The sequence below is a fragment of the Antedon bifida genome, chromosome 2 (assembly GCF_963402885.1).
Source record: "Antedon bifida chromosome 2, ecAntBifi1.1, whole genome shotgun sequence".
Taxonomy (NCBI): Eukaryota; Metazoa; Echinodermata; class Crinoidea; order Comatulida; family Antedonidae; genus Antedon; species Antedon bifida.
The window spans coordinates 1007208-1024886 of record NC_136227.1 but is presented as its reverse complement, the minus strand read 5'-3'; the positions used below and the strand labels follow the sequence as shown (position 1 = coordinate 1024886).

General features: G+C 34.5%; 3 protein-coding genes across 8 annotated transcripts in view; all 3 read right to left on the bottom strand.

Annotated features, from left to right (window-relative positions):
• Positions 1-3102, bottom strand: part of LOC144835261 (helicase domino-like) — a 32502-nt gene extending 29400 nt beyond the window's left edge. For 3 of the 5 annotated variants that reach the window (XM_078690326.1, XM_078690329.1, XM_078690327.1), the window contains exons 1-2: positions 1056-1968; positions 536-746 (exon numbers count right to left, since the gene is read on the bottom strand). In XM_078690326.1, the coding sequence (XP_078546452.1) occupies positions 536-746; positions 1056-1955 (1111 nt within the window). In that variant the 5' untranslated portion in view covers positions 1956-1968. Of the gene's footprint in view, positions 1-535; positions 747-1055; positions 1969-2563 lie in introns of those variants that run through there. The other 2 variants (XM_078690324.1, XM_078690325.1) reach the window with 2 other exon arrangements.
• Positions 3103-3345: 243 nt separating this feature from the next.
• On the bottom strand, positions 3346-8017 carry LOC144835263 (uncharacterized). Of its 2 annotated transcripts, none has more exons than XM_078690333.1 (4): positions 7883-8017; positions 6366-7307; positions 3990-6098; positions 3346-3790 (listed from the first exon to the last, which is right to left on the bottom strand). In XM_078690333.1, exons 2-4 carry the CDS (start codon positions 7261-7263, stop codon positions 3534-3536), a joined length of 3264 nt encoding a protein of 1087 aa, XP_078546459.1. In that variant the 5' UTR covers positions 7264-7307; positions 7883-8017; the 3' UTR covers positions 3346-3533. The 2 variants fall into 2 exon arrangements, with proteins under 2 accessions (XP_078546459.1, XP_078546460.1); XM_078690334.1 differs by having other exon boundaries at positions 3990-5894.
• Positions 8018-12664: 4647 nt separating this feature from the next.
• On the bottom strand, positions 12665-16695 carry LOC144858282 (uncharacterized). The gene is made up of 3 exons (XM_078714653.1): positions 16678-16695; positions 15673-16105; positions 12665-15486 (listed from the first exon to the last, which is right to left on the bottom strand). The coding sequence occupies exons 2-3, from the start codon at positions 16039-16041 to the stop codon at positions 13690-13692; spliced, it is 2166 nt and encodes a 721-aa protein (XP_078570779.1). The 5' UTR covers positions 16042-16105; positions 16678-16695; the 3' UTR covers positions 12665-13689.
• Between the last annotated feature and the right edge of the window lie 984 nt (positions 16696-17679).

Here is a 17679-nt window from a genome sequence, read left to right as displayed (position 1 = left end):
GAAATAAACATTAAAACAAGTCTTTCTACACTGTCAAACTTTATGTGACAAAAAAAATGTGATGTGCATATATGGTCATGATGATGTAATATCACTACCATATTTGGGAACATCAAACTTTTTTTTGTCAAACTAGTTCGATAGTGTAGACAAAGCTTTAGCCAGATTTTAAATCACATCACAACATATTATTGTTTGAACGAGTTAAATACAAAGAAAGGTATCAATCCTTTCTCTGTGAATGAGTAACATTCAATTTCTTTACGAAACATTTTACGAGCCATACATTAGGTTATTCAATGCCAACCCCTGCCAATGCTTCGATAAACTACCATACTAACTCTTAGCACTATTCTTTAATGTAAGTAAGTTAAGTAGTATAGTAAGTAGTATTTATTGCTTTTCCAAGGACAGTACGATTTATAAAACAGCATACTATTTGAAATAAAATAAATATATAGAATAATAAATATTGTTTCCAAAGGGGTCCCCAATGAACTTAGCCTAAATTGATTGATGGATTGCAAAGGCATACCTGTTACAGGTTTATGTGTTTCCTCTTTGACCTTTGATTTTGGCGGTTCTTCAATCTTACTACCGGTAGTAGAATCATCTAGGCCTGCTTGCGCAATAGTTCTCTTCCTGTCACTAGATGCCGCCGGAGGAGTTGACACAGTTGTTGCAGCTATTGTCTTTGAACTATTGCTACTAGAACTAGATGTCTTATCTGAAGATGATGATTTTGACTAAAAACACAAATACATCACATGAATGCTTGTTCCATTGAATCAATAAAAATATCATACAATACAATAATTACCAAGATGTATCATTTGGCAGGATCTAGAATAGAAACATAGAATTCCTTCTAGGTTTTATCCAAAGGACTGGTTAATATCTCCCCTATGAAACGGCCAATGTAAGAATGGTTACGGTCTCACTTGGTAGCTGGAGGGGAAGGTAAATAATTATGTTCAAAATTACTACGGCAATCAATATATCGATTTTTCCAAGACAGAAATATGCTAGACCATTTTCAATGAGCAGAATCTTACCTTATGTGAATCACTGGACGACCTCCGAACTCCACCAGACCCGTCTAGAGCCTGAGCCTGAAGAAAGCTTACTAGTTGAGGCGTCGGCCTTTTTCTATACGCAACAAAATCCATCATGTTCCCATCTTTTTGCAAGAAAAATAGTTCAATTAAATTCTCAGTATAATTTTCTTTGAGTTCTTTGAGTTCTCGCTCTTTTCGTAAAAGGACGCACCTTCGTAGTTCAAGTAAATCATCACTACGCGGATTGTCTGGTAATTGTACTTGCATTTTTAACATCTTAGATGATGGATGAGAAGGCATGTGACTTGCATGGGATGGGCTTCCAGTGGCTGGACTCTTTCGGGTGTTTGAACTTCGACCTGAGCTTACATTTCCTGGTCGCTTGTGAGTGGTCAGCTGGTTTGTTGTTATCGCCACAGGTATGTTCATTGTGCTTAACCCCTGTGTGTTTTGAAACTGTACAGTCTGGATCGTCTGCTGAGGACTGGAACTGACCACATTCACAGTTTGCGGAAGTTGCAGAAGGCGCCCGTGTTGTAAAATTAAAGGTGCCTGACCGCTCTGGACAGGAGAAGTTGCATCGAGAATGCTACCTGATGGACTAACGGGCACCTTTATGAAACTTGGCTGTGGGTTACCCTGGTTTGTGAAGGTTCCTGTTCTCCTTGGAGTTCCTTGTATAGATCTAATTTGGGATCCAGTTTGCTGTGTACTGATGGTAGCAACGCCTGCTGGGTTGACCAGTTGTTGTTGGGCCATGATCAACTGGAGTTGGTTTTGAGTTGATGAGGAATTGCCTTGATTTTGATTCATCCCAGAGGCTGCAGCAGCAGCAAGCACCGATTGGATAATATCGGCCGGTTGCTGAGAGGGGGGTTGTCCATTTCCACGTTGCATACTTTTTTTTTAACTATAAAAATAAGATTAGTTTTTACAGTAATTCTTGCAAAACAGACCAGGTTGCAAAAAAATATGTGTGACATACATAAAATAATAAAGTTTCACTGTTTGAACGAGTTAAATACAAAGAAAGGTAACGATCCTTTTTCTGTGAATGAGTAACATTCAATTTCTTTACGAAGCATTTTACGAGCCATACATTAGGTTATTCAATGCCAACCCCTGCCAATGCTTTGATAAACTAATCCATACTAGGGGCTAGTATATAATATAACTAAGCCTCTAGCTAGTCTATACATTTACATTGCTACATTCTAGCCTACCTGGAATAATTTAGCTTTCCAGCCAGGCACCACTTTCTTTGGTATATCAAAAATATCAGACAATATGAGTGACAAAAAAACAATTTTATAATACTAATAGATTGAATAATACATATGCAAGCAGTGGTCATGCTACCAAGGATGTACATGATCTAATTCAACAACTCTAGGCCCAGGCTTGCAAAGGACGGCCTCATGAAGTTAAGCCAGTCTTTACCCGAAGACCTACCACGGGGTTTCCCTCTACTCATGAATGAGCCCTCTGGAGAAAATACAAACCACGTAAGTCTGACTCACCCTTTTTAATCGGCTAACATTACTGGTTGTAAAAAACCCATCAGCAAGTCAGTACCCTCCATCCAAAATGTAAAAAACCTTATAACACCAACATGTCTATAATTTTAGAATATTATTCAATCTTAACGTAAATATTAGTAAAGAATCATCGACAACCTATTTCGCTCTCCAACGAAATGGCGGCTTCTTCTTGCATATTTTATGTAAATGAGCGCAATGAGCTCTTTGTATGTAGCGCCCTCAATTTTCAATTATATCGATTGCGCAATACAGTACTTATCACTAACAGTACTACTGACTCCTATTCCTGATTGCCAGAAAACGCATAACTTTTCAAACTTTTTAAAAACAATTGATAAGCCTATTGATATTGTATCGATTTGATCAAACTATAAAAACAATTGATGATATTGATATTGTATCGATTTGATCAAACTATAAAAATTATTGATGCAATTGATATTGTATCGATTTGATCAAACTATACAAAAAATTAATGAGTGCTATTGTATCGATTTGATCAAACTATAAAAACAATTGATGCCAAGCCAATTGATATTGATTTGATCAAACTATAAAAACAATTGATATTGTATCGATTTGATCAAACTATAAAAACAATTGATATTGTATCGATTTGATCAAACTATAAAAACAATTGATATTGTATCGATTTGATCAAACTATAAAAACAATTGATATTGTATCGATTTTTGATCAAACTATAAAAACAATTTATTCTATTGTATCGAATTGATCAAACTAAAAACAATTAATGCTATTTATATTGTATCGATTTGATCAGACTATACAAAAATATACATATTTAAAACACAATTTAAGAAAAATAAAAAGATGATAGCACCACGACTCGGTCGTGCATTTTCAGTCACCAGCCATTGATACAAAACATTCACCTGCTCACAACGTTTATTAATTTAACTTGGATTTCCCACTATTCACTTTTTGATAATTTTTGGGGTGGAAGAACTATGCTAAGACTATCACTTGAATCACTGTCTTCTATACTGTTAATTAATTCATTTTCTACTGACTTCTTGTGTTTTTTGTTGATAAGTTTTCTGTTTCTCTTCCAATGATTATCGAAAAAAGAATCGACTACAGTTTTTTGTAATCTTTTCTCATTTTTTATATGACCATCATAAGCCCAAGTTTCTGGAATGGGCACTGTTTTATTCTTCCAGTCTTCACCTAAAAAAAATATTAATAGAAAGAGGTTTATATTTACAGGGCAAGCACTTTGTAATAGATGGGCTATCACCAACATGTAGTAATTGCAAGAATATTTTGGAAGAAATCATTTTAAAATGATTTAATAGAGATTTTTGTTTACACCACTATGGTTAAGATGATACATTAATTTGATTAAATTGGATGGATATACTCTTACCTTTGTCTGGAAACCCTCTGGATGAAAACTTCCATTTCTGAAGAAATTCTTTGTTGCTACCACCAGACAAAAGTTTAGGTGCCACAGAGCAGCCAGTATCAAGCTGGATGATACATCGTTCTGACCTTTGACATAGGTCATCTTCAGAATCTTGCCAATTCTCAAAACTTGCTGCTGTTTCTTCACTGTTTTTCTTAGTTGCTAATGTTTCATTTGACTGTATATGATCATTGATAGAAACATTATTTTCAGCTGAAGCTATTTCATCAATTACTATTTTACCTTCACTTCCAACACGGCTCACATCATTATTGAATGGTTCTTCTGTATTTTCACAAAGTATTACATAATCTTTCTCCTCCTCTTCTGTCAAATTTCTTTCAAGGTTACCTTGAGACATTACATTGTACATATTGGTAATGGGATTTTTTTGTATTATTATCTTTGTATGATCATTTTCGTACACTGGATTTTTCTTCTCAATAACAGATTTTTGTTGAGATAAACTAATTTCATTATCCATGTGTGATTCTACTCCTGATAGTGACTTTATTGCTTCATTTTGTGTCTTTTTCTCTGCCACCTCTATTCCACCAACTTTATTTTCTGGTAATTTCTCTTCTTCAGGAATATTTTCTGGTAATTTCTCTTCTTCAGGAATAGTTAAATTTATATCACTATTTAACATCTCATTTTCTTTTCTTAGACTATTCTGTATATTACAATTGTTAATGCCGTCTATTTGGTCATCTCCAATATCAATAACTTCTAACTGTTGTTCAGGAATCATTATATAACTTTCATCTTCATTTCTCGGAGATTCAATAATGGATGGTTTTTTATCTTTATTTTTTGAATGTCTAGATTTCTTTTCTTCGATATTACTATGATCATCAAAACTTTCTGTAACAGTTTCATCTGAATGTTTATATTGTTCCAATTCCATTTGGTCAACATCACTAGAGCGTTTCTTTTTCTTCTTTTTCCTTGGAGTACTTGTCTGATCCTCAATCGCAATGTTTTCAATAATATTATTAATAATAGAAGTAATTTCTTCACCGTTGTCAAAACTTGAATGTGAAAACAATTCTTCTGATTCTGTATATAAATCTTGAGCATCAGTTGAGCGTTTTCGCTTCTTTTTTTTCTTCTTTTTAAGTATAATATTTTCTTCTTCAGAAATGTTACATTCATTAGCTCTATCAACTATTTCTTCTTCATTTGTTACTGTAGTATCAACTATTTCTTCTTCATTTGTTACTGTATTTTCAACTATTTTTTCTTCATTTGTCACTGTTATTTCATGACTTGATCTTTTATGTTTCTTCTTTTTCTTTTTCTTTCGTGCAATATTTTCCCCAATTCCTTCCATTTCATCTGCTTTATTTTCTTGCTCATTTTCTATCAAATTACCCGGCAGATTCTTCTTTTTAAGTACAATATTTTCCTCTTCAGGAATGTTACATTCATTAGCTCTATCAACTATTTCTTCTTCATTTGTCACTGTATGTTTAACTATTTCTTCTTCATTTGTGACTGTAATTTCATGACTTGATTTTTTATGTTTCTTCTTTTTCTTTTTCCTTCGTGGAATATTTTCCTCAATTCCTTCCATTTCATCTGCTTTTTTTTCTTGTTCATTTTCTATTTCCTCTTCAGAAATGTTACATTCATTAGCTCTATCAACTTCATTTGTTACTGTAGTTTCAACTATTTCTACTTCATTTGTTACTGTAGTTTCAACTATTTCTTCTTCATTTGTCACTGTATGTTTAACTATTTCTTCTTCATTTGTGACTGTAATTTCATGACTTGATTTTTTATGTTTCTTCTTTTTCTTTTTCCTTCGTGGAATATTTTCCTCAATTCCTTCCATTTCATCTGCTTTTTTTTCTTGTTCATTTTCTATTTCCTCGTCAGGAATGTTACATTCATTAGCTCTATCAACTATTTCTTCTTCATTTGTTACTGTATTTTCAACTAATTCTTCTTCCTTGGTCACTGTTATTTCATGACTTGATCTTTTATGTTTCTTCTTTTTCTTTTTCTTTCGTGCAATATTTTCCTCAATTCTTTCCATTTCATCTGCTTTATTTTCTTGCTCATTTTCTATCAAATTACCCGGCAGATTCTTCTTTTTAAGTACAATATTTTCCTCGTCAGGAATGTTACATTCATTAGCTCTATCAACTATTTCTTCTTCATTTGTTACTGTATTTTCAACTATTTCTTCTTCGTTTGTTACTGTATTTTCAACTACCTGTATTTCTGTTATTTCATGACTTGATCTTTTATGTTTCTTCTTTTTCTTTTGTGCAATATTTTCCTCAATTCCCTCCATTTCATCTGCTTTTTTTTCATTTTCTATCAAATTACCCTGCAGATTAAGGTTTACTTGTTTGTCATTCATTTCTACTTCATGATTCTCATTTTCTCTTATTTTCTCTGATTCAATTTCAGTCTGCTCAACTACTGCAAGCAACTTATCTTCACTCTTTTGCTTTTTTCGGTTACTTTCAATAAAATCAGTTTCCTCATCTAGTTTTCGTTTAGATAGTGTTCCTGAATCTTGCTCAGTCCTACAAATTTCTGTAGAAGTGTTTTTATTGTTTTTCCTTTTCTTTTTCTTCTTTTTATGTTGTTTTCCTGTGATTTCTTCACTTATTTCTCTTTCTGTTGGCAATGCTAACCCTTGGATTAATTCATGTGCATCTACATTTTCTTGTTCTTGTGTTGCTACTGTTTGGTGTTGTTTAATTTGTGTACGCTTCGATTTCAACTTTTTAGGCTTTTTCTTAGATTCTTTACCTTTTTTAGACTTTTCTTTCTTTTTGTGATGACGTTTTTTGCGATGTGCTTTTGCCAATAAAGAAACAACTTGAGTCATTATAGAATTAGCGGTACTTTTATCAAGGCGAGATTCAAGTCCACATCGTATTTCATTTAGTTTACACGTTTCCTTTGTACTTTTTTTAACACCCTTTTTCTTTGGTTTAGAACTGATTGGTGTTTGGTCAGCTGGTTTAGAACCAATTGCTGATTGGTCAGCTGGTTTAGAACCAATTGCTGATTGGTCAGCATGTTTAGAATCAATTGCTGATTGGTCAGCAGGTTTAAAACCAATTGCTGATTGGTCAGCTGGTCTAGAACCGACTTGTGATTGCATATATGTTTTGTCTAAGGATTCTTTCTTTCTTGATTTTTTAGTTTTTCGTTTTTTAACAGATATTTTTTTTGATGTAGATCCACTTTTTTTTTTCTTCTTGTGCTTCATATTATTATATTCACAATTTTTTAGTATGCTTCCTTTAAATAAATCTGGGAAAAAAGAATATCATCTTTGTCAATCTCATGCCTAGTCACTACACACTTCGCATGACCCATATGGAAGACCAACAAACTTGGCTGTGCCACGGTCAACCAGGCGCTTAAAATTCAGTTTTAAGGATGGTACAGATTATAATTATATCCAAAAAAAGTGATTAATATATTACAACAGTATCATGCTAAAGGGCGACTGCGATAGTGCGACTTTTCGTTTGGGGAGAATTTGCGATGGGCGACTTTGCATTGGGCGACTGTGTCTGGGCGACTTTGTTTTAAGGCGACTTTGCGATGGGGCCACTTTGTATTGGGCGACTTTGTATGTACTGACTATAGGTAATAGCCTAGGCCTTAGTAATAATAGTAGTAGCAGGCCTCCTAGCTAGGCAGTATCAATAAAAGACAGCAACACTGAACAGGCTGCAGCAGTAATTTTAATCAGTCAGTAGATTAGTTTATTATATTTACACAGTATGAATGATGATGTAGGCCTAGGCCTAGTACTAACTAGTAGTACTATATATATTTTATCAATGTATAGGCTGTAATCAACTACGTAATTAAATTACCTGTTAAATGAGAAATAACTAAATTACAACGTTCATCTTCGCCTAGGATGCCTAGCTAAGTTTTTACCAGTAACCATACCACTACCATGTGGTCTACAAAGTCACTACCCATGCTCTGTGTGTACCGTGTTGTCGTTCGTCAGAGCGTCATTCTGACGACTGGAGCATTCTCTACTTCTCTATGGAGCGCCATTTATGCCTTTATTAACTTCAATAATAGAAATAGTACTACGGTAACTGCTCAAGTGGACCCAATTTAGCACCAGGGTAGCACAGTGATATAAAATAGAAATAAAAGTCACTAGTTTTAATATCGTTTCGTATATACCCATATCACAAAATGACAAACAGAAACATCTTGGCATTCACATTGATTCAAATTTATCTTTTTCTTTTCATGTAAATAAACTCCGTTCCAAACTGGGCTTGTCCATCTCCATCTTATCGCGTGCTCGGTCATTTCATTAACAAACACACATCCATACTCCTCTATAACACTATAATCCTCCCACACATTGACTATTGATGTAGTGTTTGGGGAATGAGATCGAATATTGACCGAATACAGACCATTCAAAATAGAGCATTTCGCATTATCCTTAAAGCTCATCCTCTCACACCACGAACTAACATTTACAACACCTTAATCTTCATACAGTCCAAGATCGCATGCATCTACAACTGGGCTGCCTTGCCTACAGGTCTGCAAATGGTCTTGCTCCGGAATACCTTGCCCTGCGTCTTGCCAGAATTCCAAATCATCGATGTACCCGAAGTGTCAGTGAGAGGAAATTTGTCGTCACTTTCCCTAAAACTGAAACTTTTAAGAACAGCTTCATCTAGAGCACCAACATACCTGAATTTGCTACCCACCAAACTAAGAAATGCGGTAACAATAAATAATTTTAAGTCTGCTCTAAAAAAATATTTAATCCCAAAAGAAAAAACTCAACGTTTTGTATAGTATTGTAGGCTATATTTTTGTATTTAAGTACATATATATTATATATTCTTATATTTTTTTAACATAGTTCATCCGTTTTTCTTTTTCCATATAGTTTTTGACTGTCTGCATATGCTGTTTAGGGTCACCCTCACAAAATAAGGTTTAATAAAAAAATAAAATAGAAATAAAGTCACTAAATTTTAATATCTTTTCGTATGTTAATACAATGTGCTCAAGTGGACCCAATTTGGCCCCAGTGGAGCACAGTGATTCATTGAAATATAAAATTAAATATTAAGTCTCCAGTACTAGCCCATCCATGGTTGAGGCAGAGCAATGAAATAGAGCCCAGAAATGCACTTACTTATACTTATTACTATACATATTCACCTATGATAATTATGATAATGTTAAAATTTCAACTATCCAGATGCGACTTCAACATTTTAGGTGGGGTTTTCTACTTTAAAAACTCGACTTCGTATATGCCTAAGGCCTAGCCCGGCGGCGGAATTAGTCTAAGCTTCGAAATTGGTCTGGAAATCAGCATCTTTGCAAATGTTCTATATTTGATCTTATTTCACTCTCCATTAACCCCATACAAAAACCATCGGAGACAAACTATCTGTTTAAAACATGTTTATTCTGGGACGGTGCGGCCATACACACCAACTACTATGAAGAATCGGACATTTCGCTACCAATGTTGCAACATTGATTAACAAAATCAAAATTTAACAGTGGGGGCGTTGACCGCGAATGACTAACAAAATACCATCTTTCCCACTACACCTGCACAAACTCATTTGCATAACAACGAACGGCATACCAAACTACGGTGAGAGATACATTCTCGTAACGCGTAACGAAGATAATTAATTCCTTTTTTACATTAAAATTGAATCCGCTAAACATAAAATTTACGAGATCAAAATACATGTAGCGAAAGCCAAAAAAAAGAGTAAAAATTCAACGGATAAGCTTATTTTCCACATGGGGTTCTTTTCAAGATTACTTTTGTAAACTAAAGGAGGGGAGTTTCTAGATTCCCGCCCGGAAAATTGTATCTTTACATGATTTGAATTTCTAATAAAGATTAACAAAATCAATTCAACAAATTCAACAAAACAAAATTATGAAATACAAACAGAGCGAGCACACAAAAGCCTACTTACTAATTTTAATATTTTTATAATTTAGAAAACAATTACAATTATCACCTTTGATAATTATAATGTTAAATTTCAACTATCCAGATGCGAATTTTAGGTTAGGTTTTAAAAAACTTGACGTCATATGCTTCAATTTCGAAGATCTGCTTAAAACATATTTATTTATTTATTCTACCATAAACTTTTATTCACAACATAATATTAGTAGGCCTACAATACAATATCTTGCATGAAACGGATATTTAAAAGTACACTATAATGTGTAACGGTAGAATTATAATTCTAATGTAAAAGATTAACAAAATAAAAATTGAACAGTGTTGTGTGTTGATCGCGAATGACTAACAATACCATCTTTCCCACAGCACATGTGCACACTCATTTGCATAACAAACGCACGGCATACCAAACTACGATGAGATAAAATTAATTCTTTCTAAACACGTAACGAAGAGAATTAATTCCCTTTTTTTTTACATTAAAATAAATTGAGGGCGCTAAACATAAAATTTAAACCATCAAAGCAGTTGGCGAGAGCCAAAAAAAAAAAGATGGTAAATGTGCTCTCCCTGCCTCAGCACTAAGGCCCTGCCACAGCCTTTTGGGGTCGTTTCCACCACATCACCAGATGCATTGATGTTGTCGCCTCATGATGTGTGGTGGAAAGGGGGACGTATAATTCTGTGAACCCCAAACACAGTGGCCGCATGCCTTTAACTCTATTCCACCGACCAGCGTGGGAATCGAACCCACGATATACGTGTGTTAACACGACGCTCAGACGACTGAGCTAACTGATCATTTTGGTTTTAAGCAAGGTTAATAGGATATTTATGACGTAATGATCAATTACGTAATACACGTATAAATAGTCTATTATCAGCTGTTCAGTCATGTTTCAGTTTGTGGTCCAACGAGTAATGCTCAAGTTTTGAGTGCTATCAGCTGCGGTTCGAACCTCGACGGATATTTTTTTTATGAATATTGTTTTTTTTTTTATTATTTTGTATGGCATTCACTTTTCCATTAAACCCAAAAAAGAGCCCATGTGTTCCTCATTTTTTAGTACTCTTGGGTACGGTGGGCTTCTTTTCAACGGGTAAGCTTCTTTTCCGCATGGGGTTCTTTTCAAGATTACTTTTGCAAACCAAACTAAAAGAGGGGAGCTTCTAGGTTCCCGCCCGGAAAATTGTATCTTTACATGATTTGAATTTCTAATAAAGATTAGCAAAATCAAAATTTAACTTTTAAATTTAATTTTGTGGCGTGTTCACCGCGAATGACTAACAATGCCATCTTCCCCATTACACCTGCACAAACTCATTTGCATAACAACGCACGGCATACCAAACTGTTTAAAATCACTACAAGGTCCCCAGAAATGACACCTATAGTATTTTGAAACATGATATATAAGAGTCTTCACTACCCCACCGTGATTGGGGCTGAGCAAAGACAATTTTGAAAAAATATTTATTGAAATATGAAATTAAATATTAAGTCTCCAGTTAAGCTCACCATGGCTTAGTCCCCGGAAATTATGAAACGAAATATAAAAGTCTTCAGGACCAGCCATACAATGGTGATTGTTTCCCAAGTGTGAGACATGCAATGCACGCGGCCGTGACGTAATGATGAATTACGTAATACACGTATAAATAGACTATTATCAGCTTCTCAGTCATGTACTTTGTGGCGTAACGGGTAATGCTCAGTTTTGAGTGCTATCGGCTGGGGTTCGAACCTCGACGGATAATTTTTTTTAATGAATATTGGTTTTTTTTTAAAGAGAGATATGTGACACTGTATTGTCGAACATGTATGGTACCATACCGGTAGGTATTCAAATATGCTTAATCGATTATTAAAATAATAATTCATCAATTCTCTTCTTTTATTATCTCGTAAAAACTTTTATTACAATTACTTGGAAGTCATTCTAAGAAATAATACATCACCTGAAACCTGTAATAATTGTATAATATAAAATATTACACATTTTCTGTATGTAGTAGGTTTAAGCGCATACACACATTCTCACGTATATGTCATTGCGTACACATTGTGATGACAGCCTGGTTATGAAGACGTGTCACATGACAAACCAATCCGATCGGCCTACACATTCAATGTCCGTACGTATACACTTGTTGATGTGTATAAACGCACACCGTCACTGCGTACGTATACGCCTATGAATGACAGCCTCGTTATGAATCCGAAAGAAAAATTATAAATCATATTTTGTAATGATTCTTTTATATAGTAGTACTATTTCTATTTCTGAAGTTAATAAAGGCATAAATGGCGCTCCGTAGAGAATGCGCCAGTCGTCAGAATGACGTTCTGAATATACCTCTCGTGTCGTCGTATTAAAATAAACAACATAGCGCCACCACCGTCGCATCCGGATGTGCTTGCGTTTACATGTATTTTGCGTTTCGTCAAGCCGTACTTGTTATAAATGAGTGTATATACCTGAGTCTAGTTTTACAACTCCGCCGCCAATCGTATAAAAGGCAGTAATATAAAAAGACAGAAAATCCTGATTCCAGGGCTAATAAAATATCAATTGAGCTTGTCTTGCTGTTATCCTTGGTTTAAAAAAATACTTGAAAAAAAAAAACAGAAAAGGACGACACGAACAAGAGTAATGGATTTTGAAACTATGTTTTTTATTTATGATTTATCAATTATTCAATATAATATTGTTAAACTATATGCTTTTAAAATGTAATAAAATAAACTTTTAAAATACACTTACAAAAACTAATACAAACTGCTAAAGGTTTGGAAGATCAGAGAGTGTGATGATCTTCTGTACAAGAAACTTAAGTTCAACATGATTCGTTTTTAGCTTTGTTTTAATTGTGTCAATTATTTAAAATTTAAACAATCATTAATAGGACAGTTATTAATTTACTATGGTAATCCACAAATCTCCTTTCCATTCTGACTTTTAACACTAAAACGTATGGCTTAAGCACCTTCACTTCTGCTGCCTCTCGCTTATGGAATGACCTACCCGCCTCTATTAGATCATGTTCGTCTACTATCGCCTTTAAATCTGCCTTGAAAACTCATCTTTTTCTTTCAGATTGAGCTCTCTCATACACCGCGCCTTTGATCACTTACTGCTGGAATTGCCGCATTACAAATTCGTACTATTATTATTGCCTAAAGACATAAAATAAATACTGCATACACATATAATTTCAACACAATCTTATCAATGAAATGTGCAGTAGTACTAACATGTCAGTTTAGTCTGCGACTGTAATAATAAAATGAGTTTCAGCTTAACTTAAGCACACATCATTTATATGAACATTTTCTAATTTCATATACTGTATGTTGGTAAATCACATTAAAATTGTTCTTTTTCATTTTCTTTTAAATATAAAAAAAAACTTTTGTTTTAAAACATAATAAAACAGCATGTGAAATATGTGACTGTTATATTATCATGGTATTTTTGTTCATAATTTTAAAATATACTACTAGAGTGTACTGTAAACTAAAATGTCCATCACTACAGTTAGATGTAAGGTTATCAAATACATTTTGGCCTATTATAATTATTATGACTGCAAACTAAATTAAATTATTTTAATTAATTATAATATAATTTCTATGGGCAAGAGATTCTGAAATAAAAGATAGAATGAATGAATAATACTGATATATGTTTATACTGGAAGTGTGTCTTTGGTAATAGTAGACGGCAAGGAAACACACTGTATTCCAATGATGTGATTGGACAGTTCTTTGCTTGAGATTCTTAGTTGTGCTTTCGATGCTGAAATACTCGGAATCTGTTTAATTGTCAAGGAACCCGTCAAGAAATCTGGTAAGATGGAGAACAGACTCCCTCGGCACTTTAACGGAATGCCTTGATACGCACAATGACCTTTCGCCCACAAACCACTGAACGTATCGTAGAAAAAGAAGTGATTGAAATTGCTGACTATGAGAAACTCGTTAAACGCAACTGCTTTTGTGTCTCGTAGTTTTTGGAAAGAAGGGATACTTGTGTGTTTTCTTATATGCCACGTATCGGTTGTAGGTTCGTAGATTTGCTCACAATGCTCCTCTATAAGGAAGATCTTACCAACGCAATCGGCAAATATCGGCCGGTAACTCATCGAGATTTTTGATGGTGGCGGACTCAAATCATTCCATGTTTCCCTTTCGTGGTTATAACTAAAAAACGTTCCATAACCGCTGTCGTAAATTATGAGCAAATAAGCAATGTTGTCTAGACTGACCAGCTGGCAATAATTCTTCAGGATGCATGGCGGAGGAATTGTTTTAGCTGAGTTGGTGGCAAGATCAATTAGGAGAATGTGTCTTTGTTGTGTAACAGCTAAAAGGAATCCATCTCCTACGCTGGCTACAGATGTCCACATTGAATGGCTTGACGTTTTCTCACTGGAATCTATTTGTAGATTACCGTATTCGCACCAGGAGCCTCCTAATTGGTCGTTGGTGTCTGGTACAAAGCAACAAGTCTGTAACCTTTGCATTGCTGGCGCTGTATTGTTATCAACCGTATTATTGTCTTTAGTGAAAGGCGTCCACACAAACATCAAAATCGTTTCATTCGGCGGCGTAATTTGGTTCGATACATTAGTTACGTTGACAGCGGGTCTCAATCTCTTTATTGGTGATACCTGTTGATAGAGCGTCATCTGAGACAGATGCGACTGGATTTCGGGAACAAAATTCGTAGAAGTGCTTACATCATCGTATGAAGCTGGATTCAGATGCGTTTTCAAAATTGCCAGGATATTAGAGAGTTGCGATGTCCTATCAGTTGTATCATGTTTGCACCACTTATCAAGAGCTTGTAGAAGTACCATCGGAGAATGTAGAAGAACATTCGATGTCGACACAACATCAATCAATTGCAAATCTCTCAGATGTAGAAAGCTATCTTGTTCGCTAACTTTCAGAAAATCCCGCTGGATGTATTTTTTCGTTGATTGATACAACAAACGGTAGACATGAAATTGACTTGAGAACATAAAAATGTCAACACAATTTTCGCAGGAGATTTTGCCCAATAAGCATTTTGAAATTTCTATACAGAGGTCATCCATTTGCAACATGTCGGCCACTTCCATCAACTCAAACAAATCTTCCATGTCAGTTGTAACAATTTGATAATAAAGAAATGAAATAATTTGTTCAAGAAGAAACGGGTCTATTTGATCGAGATTGACAAACCCTTTGCGATTTTCCGCCATATTTGATCCGAACATCGCGGAGAAGTAGTCACTTCGTACAGACAAGATTAAACGATGGCAGAAGTAGGTAATAGACTTTGAAGTGATGGCCACATCAGATGATGAAGTCTCATTCCATATGCTTTTGATATGTTGCACAATTTTCTGAAAGACTTTGTAAGAATGGTCGATCATCTTTCCTTGAGATGTACCAGTCATTTTCAGAAAGTCCTTTGATTCTTGGACTAACTCTGGCATCTGTGAATAAAAATAACAATTCATTTACATTTATCATCATTATCATATTGTTCATTATCATGGCAGCATTTTTCTTGATTTATGTTTAATAACCATACTAATTTAAAGGATAGATTAATTAATTGCAAAACAAACTCTTGCATACAATATATGGTTAAAAAATTCCAGTAGTAAATCGCAACTCACCTGCAAAAATATTGCCAAATCTAATACACATTGTGCATTGCATCGTGTTATATGTAACTGTCCAGTATAAATATATTCCACGAGTTGACTCAATATTGTTTTTGCGATTCGAATTTCAGGTAATGGAATTTCCAAATTGCGATTGGAGTTGGCAGGAACATCTCTTGCATAGCCAGACACCAATGATAGGATCAGTCTATGACAAGACAACCTGCAGTCAGCATTTCCAATGCTGATATCTGTTAGGAAACCTTGTTTTTGAGCTTCGTAAAGTTTATTCAGAAGGCTAAAATGATCTTTGGAAGTGTTCTTGATGGTAAGACTCTCCTTAGATGTTTCATTTGTAGGTAACACATTAATTAACGGCATGTTTACATGCTAATATTAATAATTATGTAAATTACGTCGATTCAAATAGTACGGTAAACCAAACCTAGAAAAGGAGAATAAAAAAATGGTTCAAACCAAATCATTTAAAGTAACAAAAAACAAAATGTTATGTGATGAAAATACATCTAACACTGTATTTAAATTGCTACTAGCTTATTTAGTATTATTAGTATTATAATATTAGTATTAAATTAAAAAATATTGCAAAATATATAATATAAATAGGCCTAGTCTTATATAATAATATAATAAATAGTATTAATAATAGCCTAAGTAAGGCGCTCCTAGGGCCTATATAAATTAAAATGCCAGAATTATTAAATAATGGATGACTAACTTATTTTTTCATGATTAAAGCAACAGCAGTAATACAACGCCCAACTATAGTTGCCAATAGACCTACAGCCTACATAGGCCTAGGGATTCAGAGAGTATCATAAAAAGAAAAGAAGGGGCGGATCCTACACGGCCCTCGTCAAGCCATTATTGGTTGGGAATTGCCTTGGCTTGGCTGTTAGGATGGATCACATGCACAATACACAGCAGCCTGGCTACATTTCATTCCCTGTGAAAACATCATAATCCCAATTGTTCAAAATCAATAAACATACTTACCAGTCAGTTTGAATCTAGGCCTCAATAAAAACAACAATAGAATACTGTTTAGAGCTAGGCCTAGCCTACTTATTATGTTTTTCTTTTCTGGATTTGTGCACTCAAGTGTATCAAAATGTCGAACAGTAGCCAATCACACTTCGTTTTGTCATGACGACATTGTGGTGAGTGGAGGAAATTTCCAACATGAAAAACTAAATGTGGGTTACTCACTATAAATCAAAGTGAACTTAATGTCACCTGTTCAGAAAATTATATTACAGTATTTAATTAATCTTGCTCAGATCTTCGCCTAGGCCTATGTAAAAGAACATAACCATATAGACACCTAGCTGTAATTAAAAAATAGTATGATACGGTAACCGTGAGATCCAACACCTTTAAAAATAAATTAATATTAATTTATTGTAGACTATTTATAATTAAAAGTATGATAATTATTTTACTACTCAATAAACAAAAGGCGAGTTCTAATCTGCAACAATATTCAACATTAACAGGCCCGTAACCAGGGGGGGGGATCGGGGGGATCGTACGATCCCCCCCGCTGAACAGCGAGTTCCGCTTGGCCTCCCACTTTTTTTTTGCTGGGCATACTAACACAACACGACGATTGTTCACTACAGGCCTAGTCAAGCATTAATAAATTTAATTAATATATATATATATATTTTAACTAAAATATAAAAACCTAACACTAAAATTTACAAGATAAGTTCTATTTGATAACTGCTGAACATCGTGGTTCTGGAGCTAGCGAGCTGTACACAGAGCATAGTTGTTTGCTTGACATAACAGGGTATTCCCCTACACAGGTCTCCGCGTGCGTGTGACGTGCCCAGCCAGCTGCTTGATAGAGAAAGCATGCAGCTCACACGCAAGTGCAAGATGCAACGGTTGAGTGAATTCAGAGATCATCTTAATTCCATGGTTTTTTACCTAAACACCACATGATGGTGAATATGCCTGTTAAAGTCTCAATGATACGATCTCTAATGTACC

What these genes read in the sequence shown, in the direction of transcription:
- LOC144835263 (XM_078690333.1), bottom strand. Translation starts at nt 7,263, where the DNA reads ATGAAGCACAAGAAGAAAAAAAAAAGTGGATCTACATCAAAAAAAATA. An exon ending in AGTAAACCTTAATCTGCAGG is followed by an intron (nt 6,099 to 6,365) that starts GTAATTTGATAG and finishes GTAATTTGATAG; the next exon opens with AAAATGAGCAAGAAAATAAA. An exon ending in CAGAGGGTTTCCAGACAAAG is followed by an intron (nt 3,791 to 3,989) that starts GTAAGAGTATAT and finishes TATTTTTTTTAG; the next exon opens with GTGAAGACTGGAAGAATAAA.
- LOC144858282 (XM_078714653.1), bottom strand. Translation starts at nt 16,041, where the DNA reads ATGCCGTTAATTAATGTGTTACCTACAAATGAAACATCTAAGGAGAGT. An exon ending in ATTTGGCAATATTTTTGCAG is followed by an intron (nt 15,487 to 15,672) that starts GTGAGTTGCGAT and finishes TTTTATTCACAG; the next exon opens with ATGCCAGAGTTAGTCCAAGA.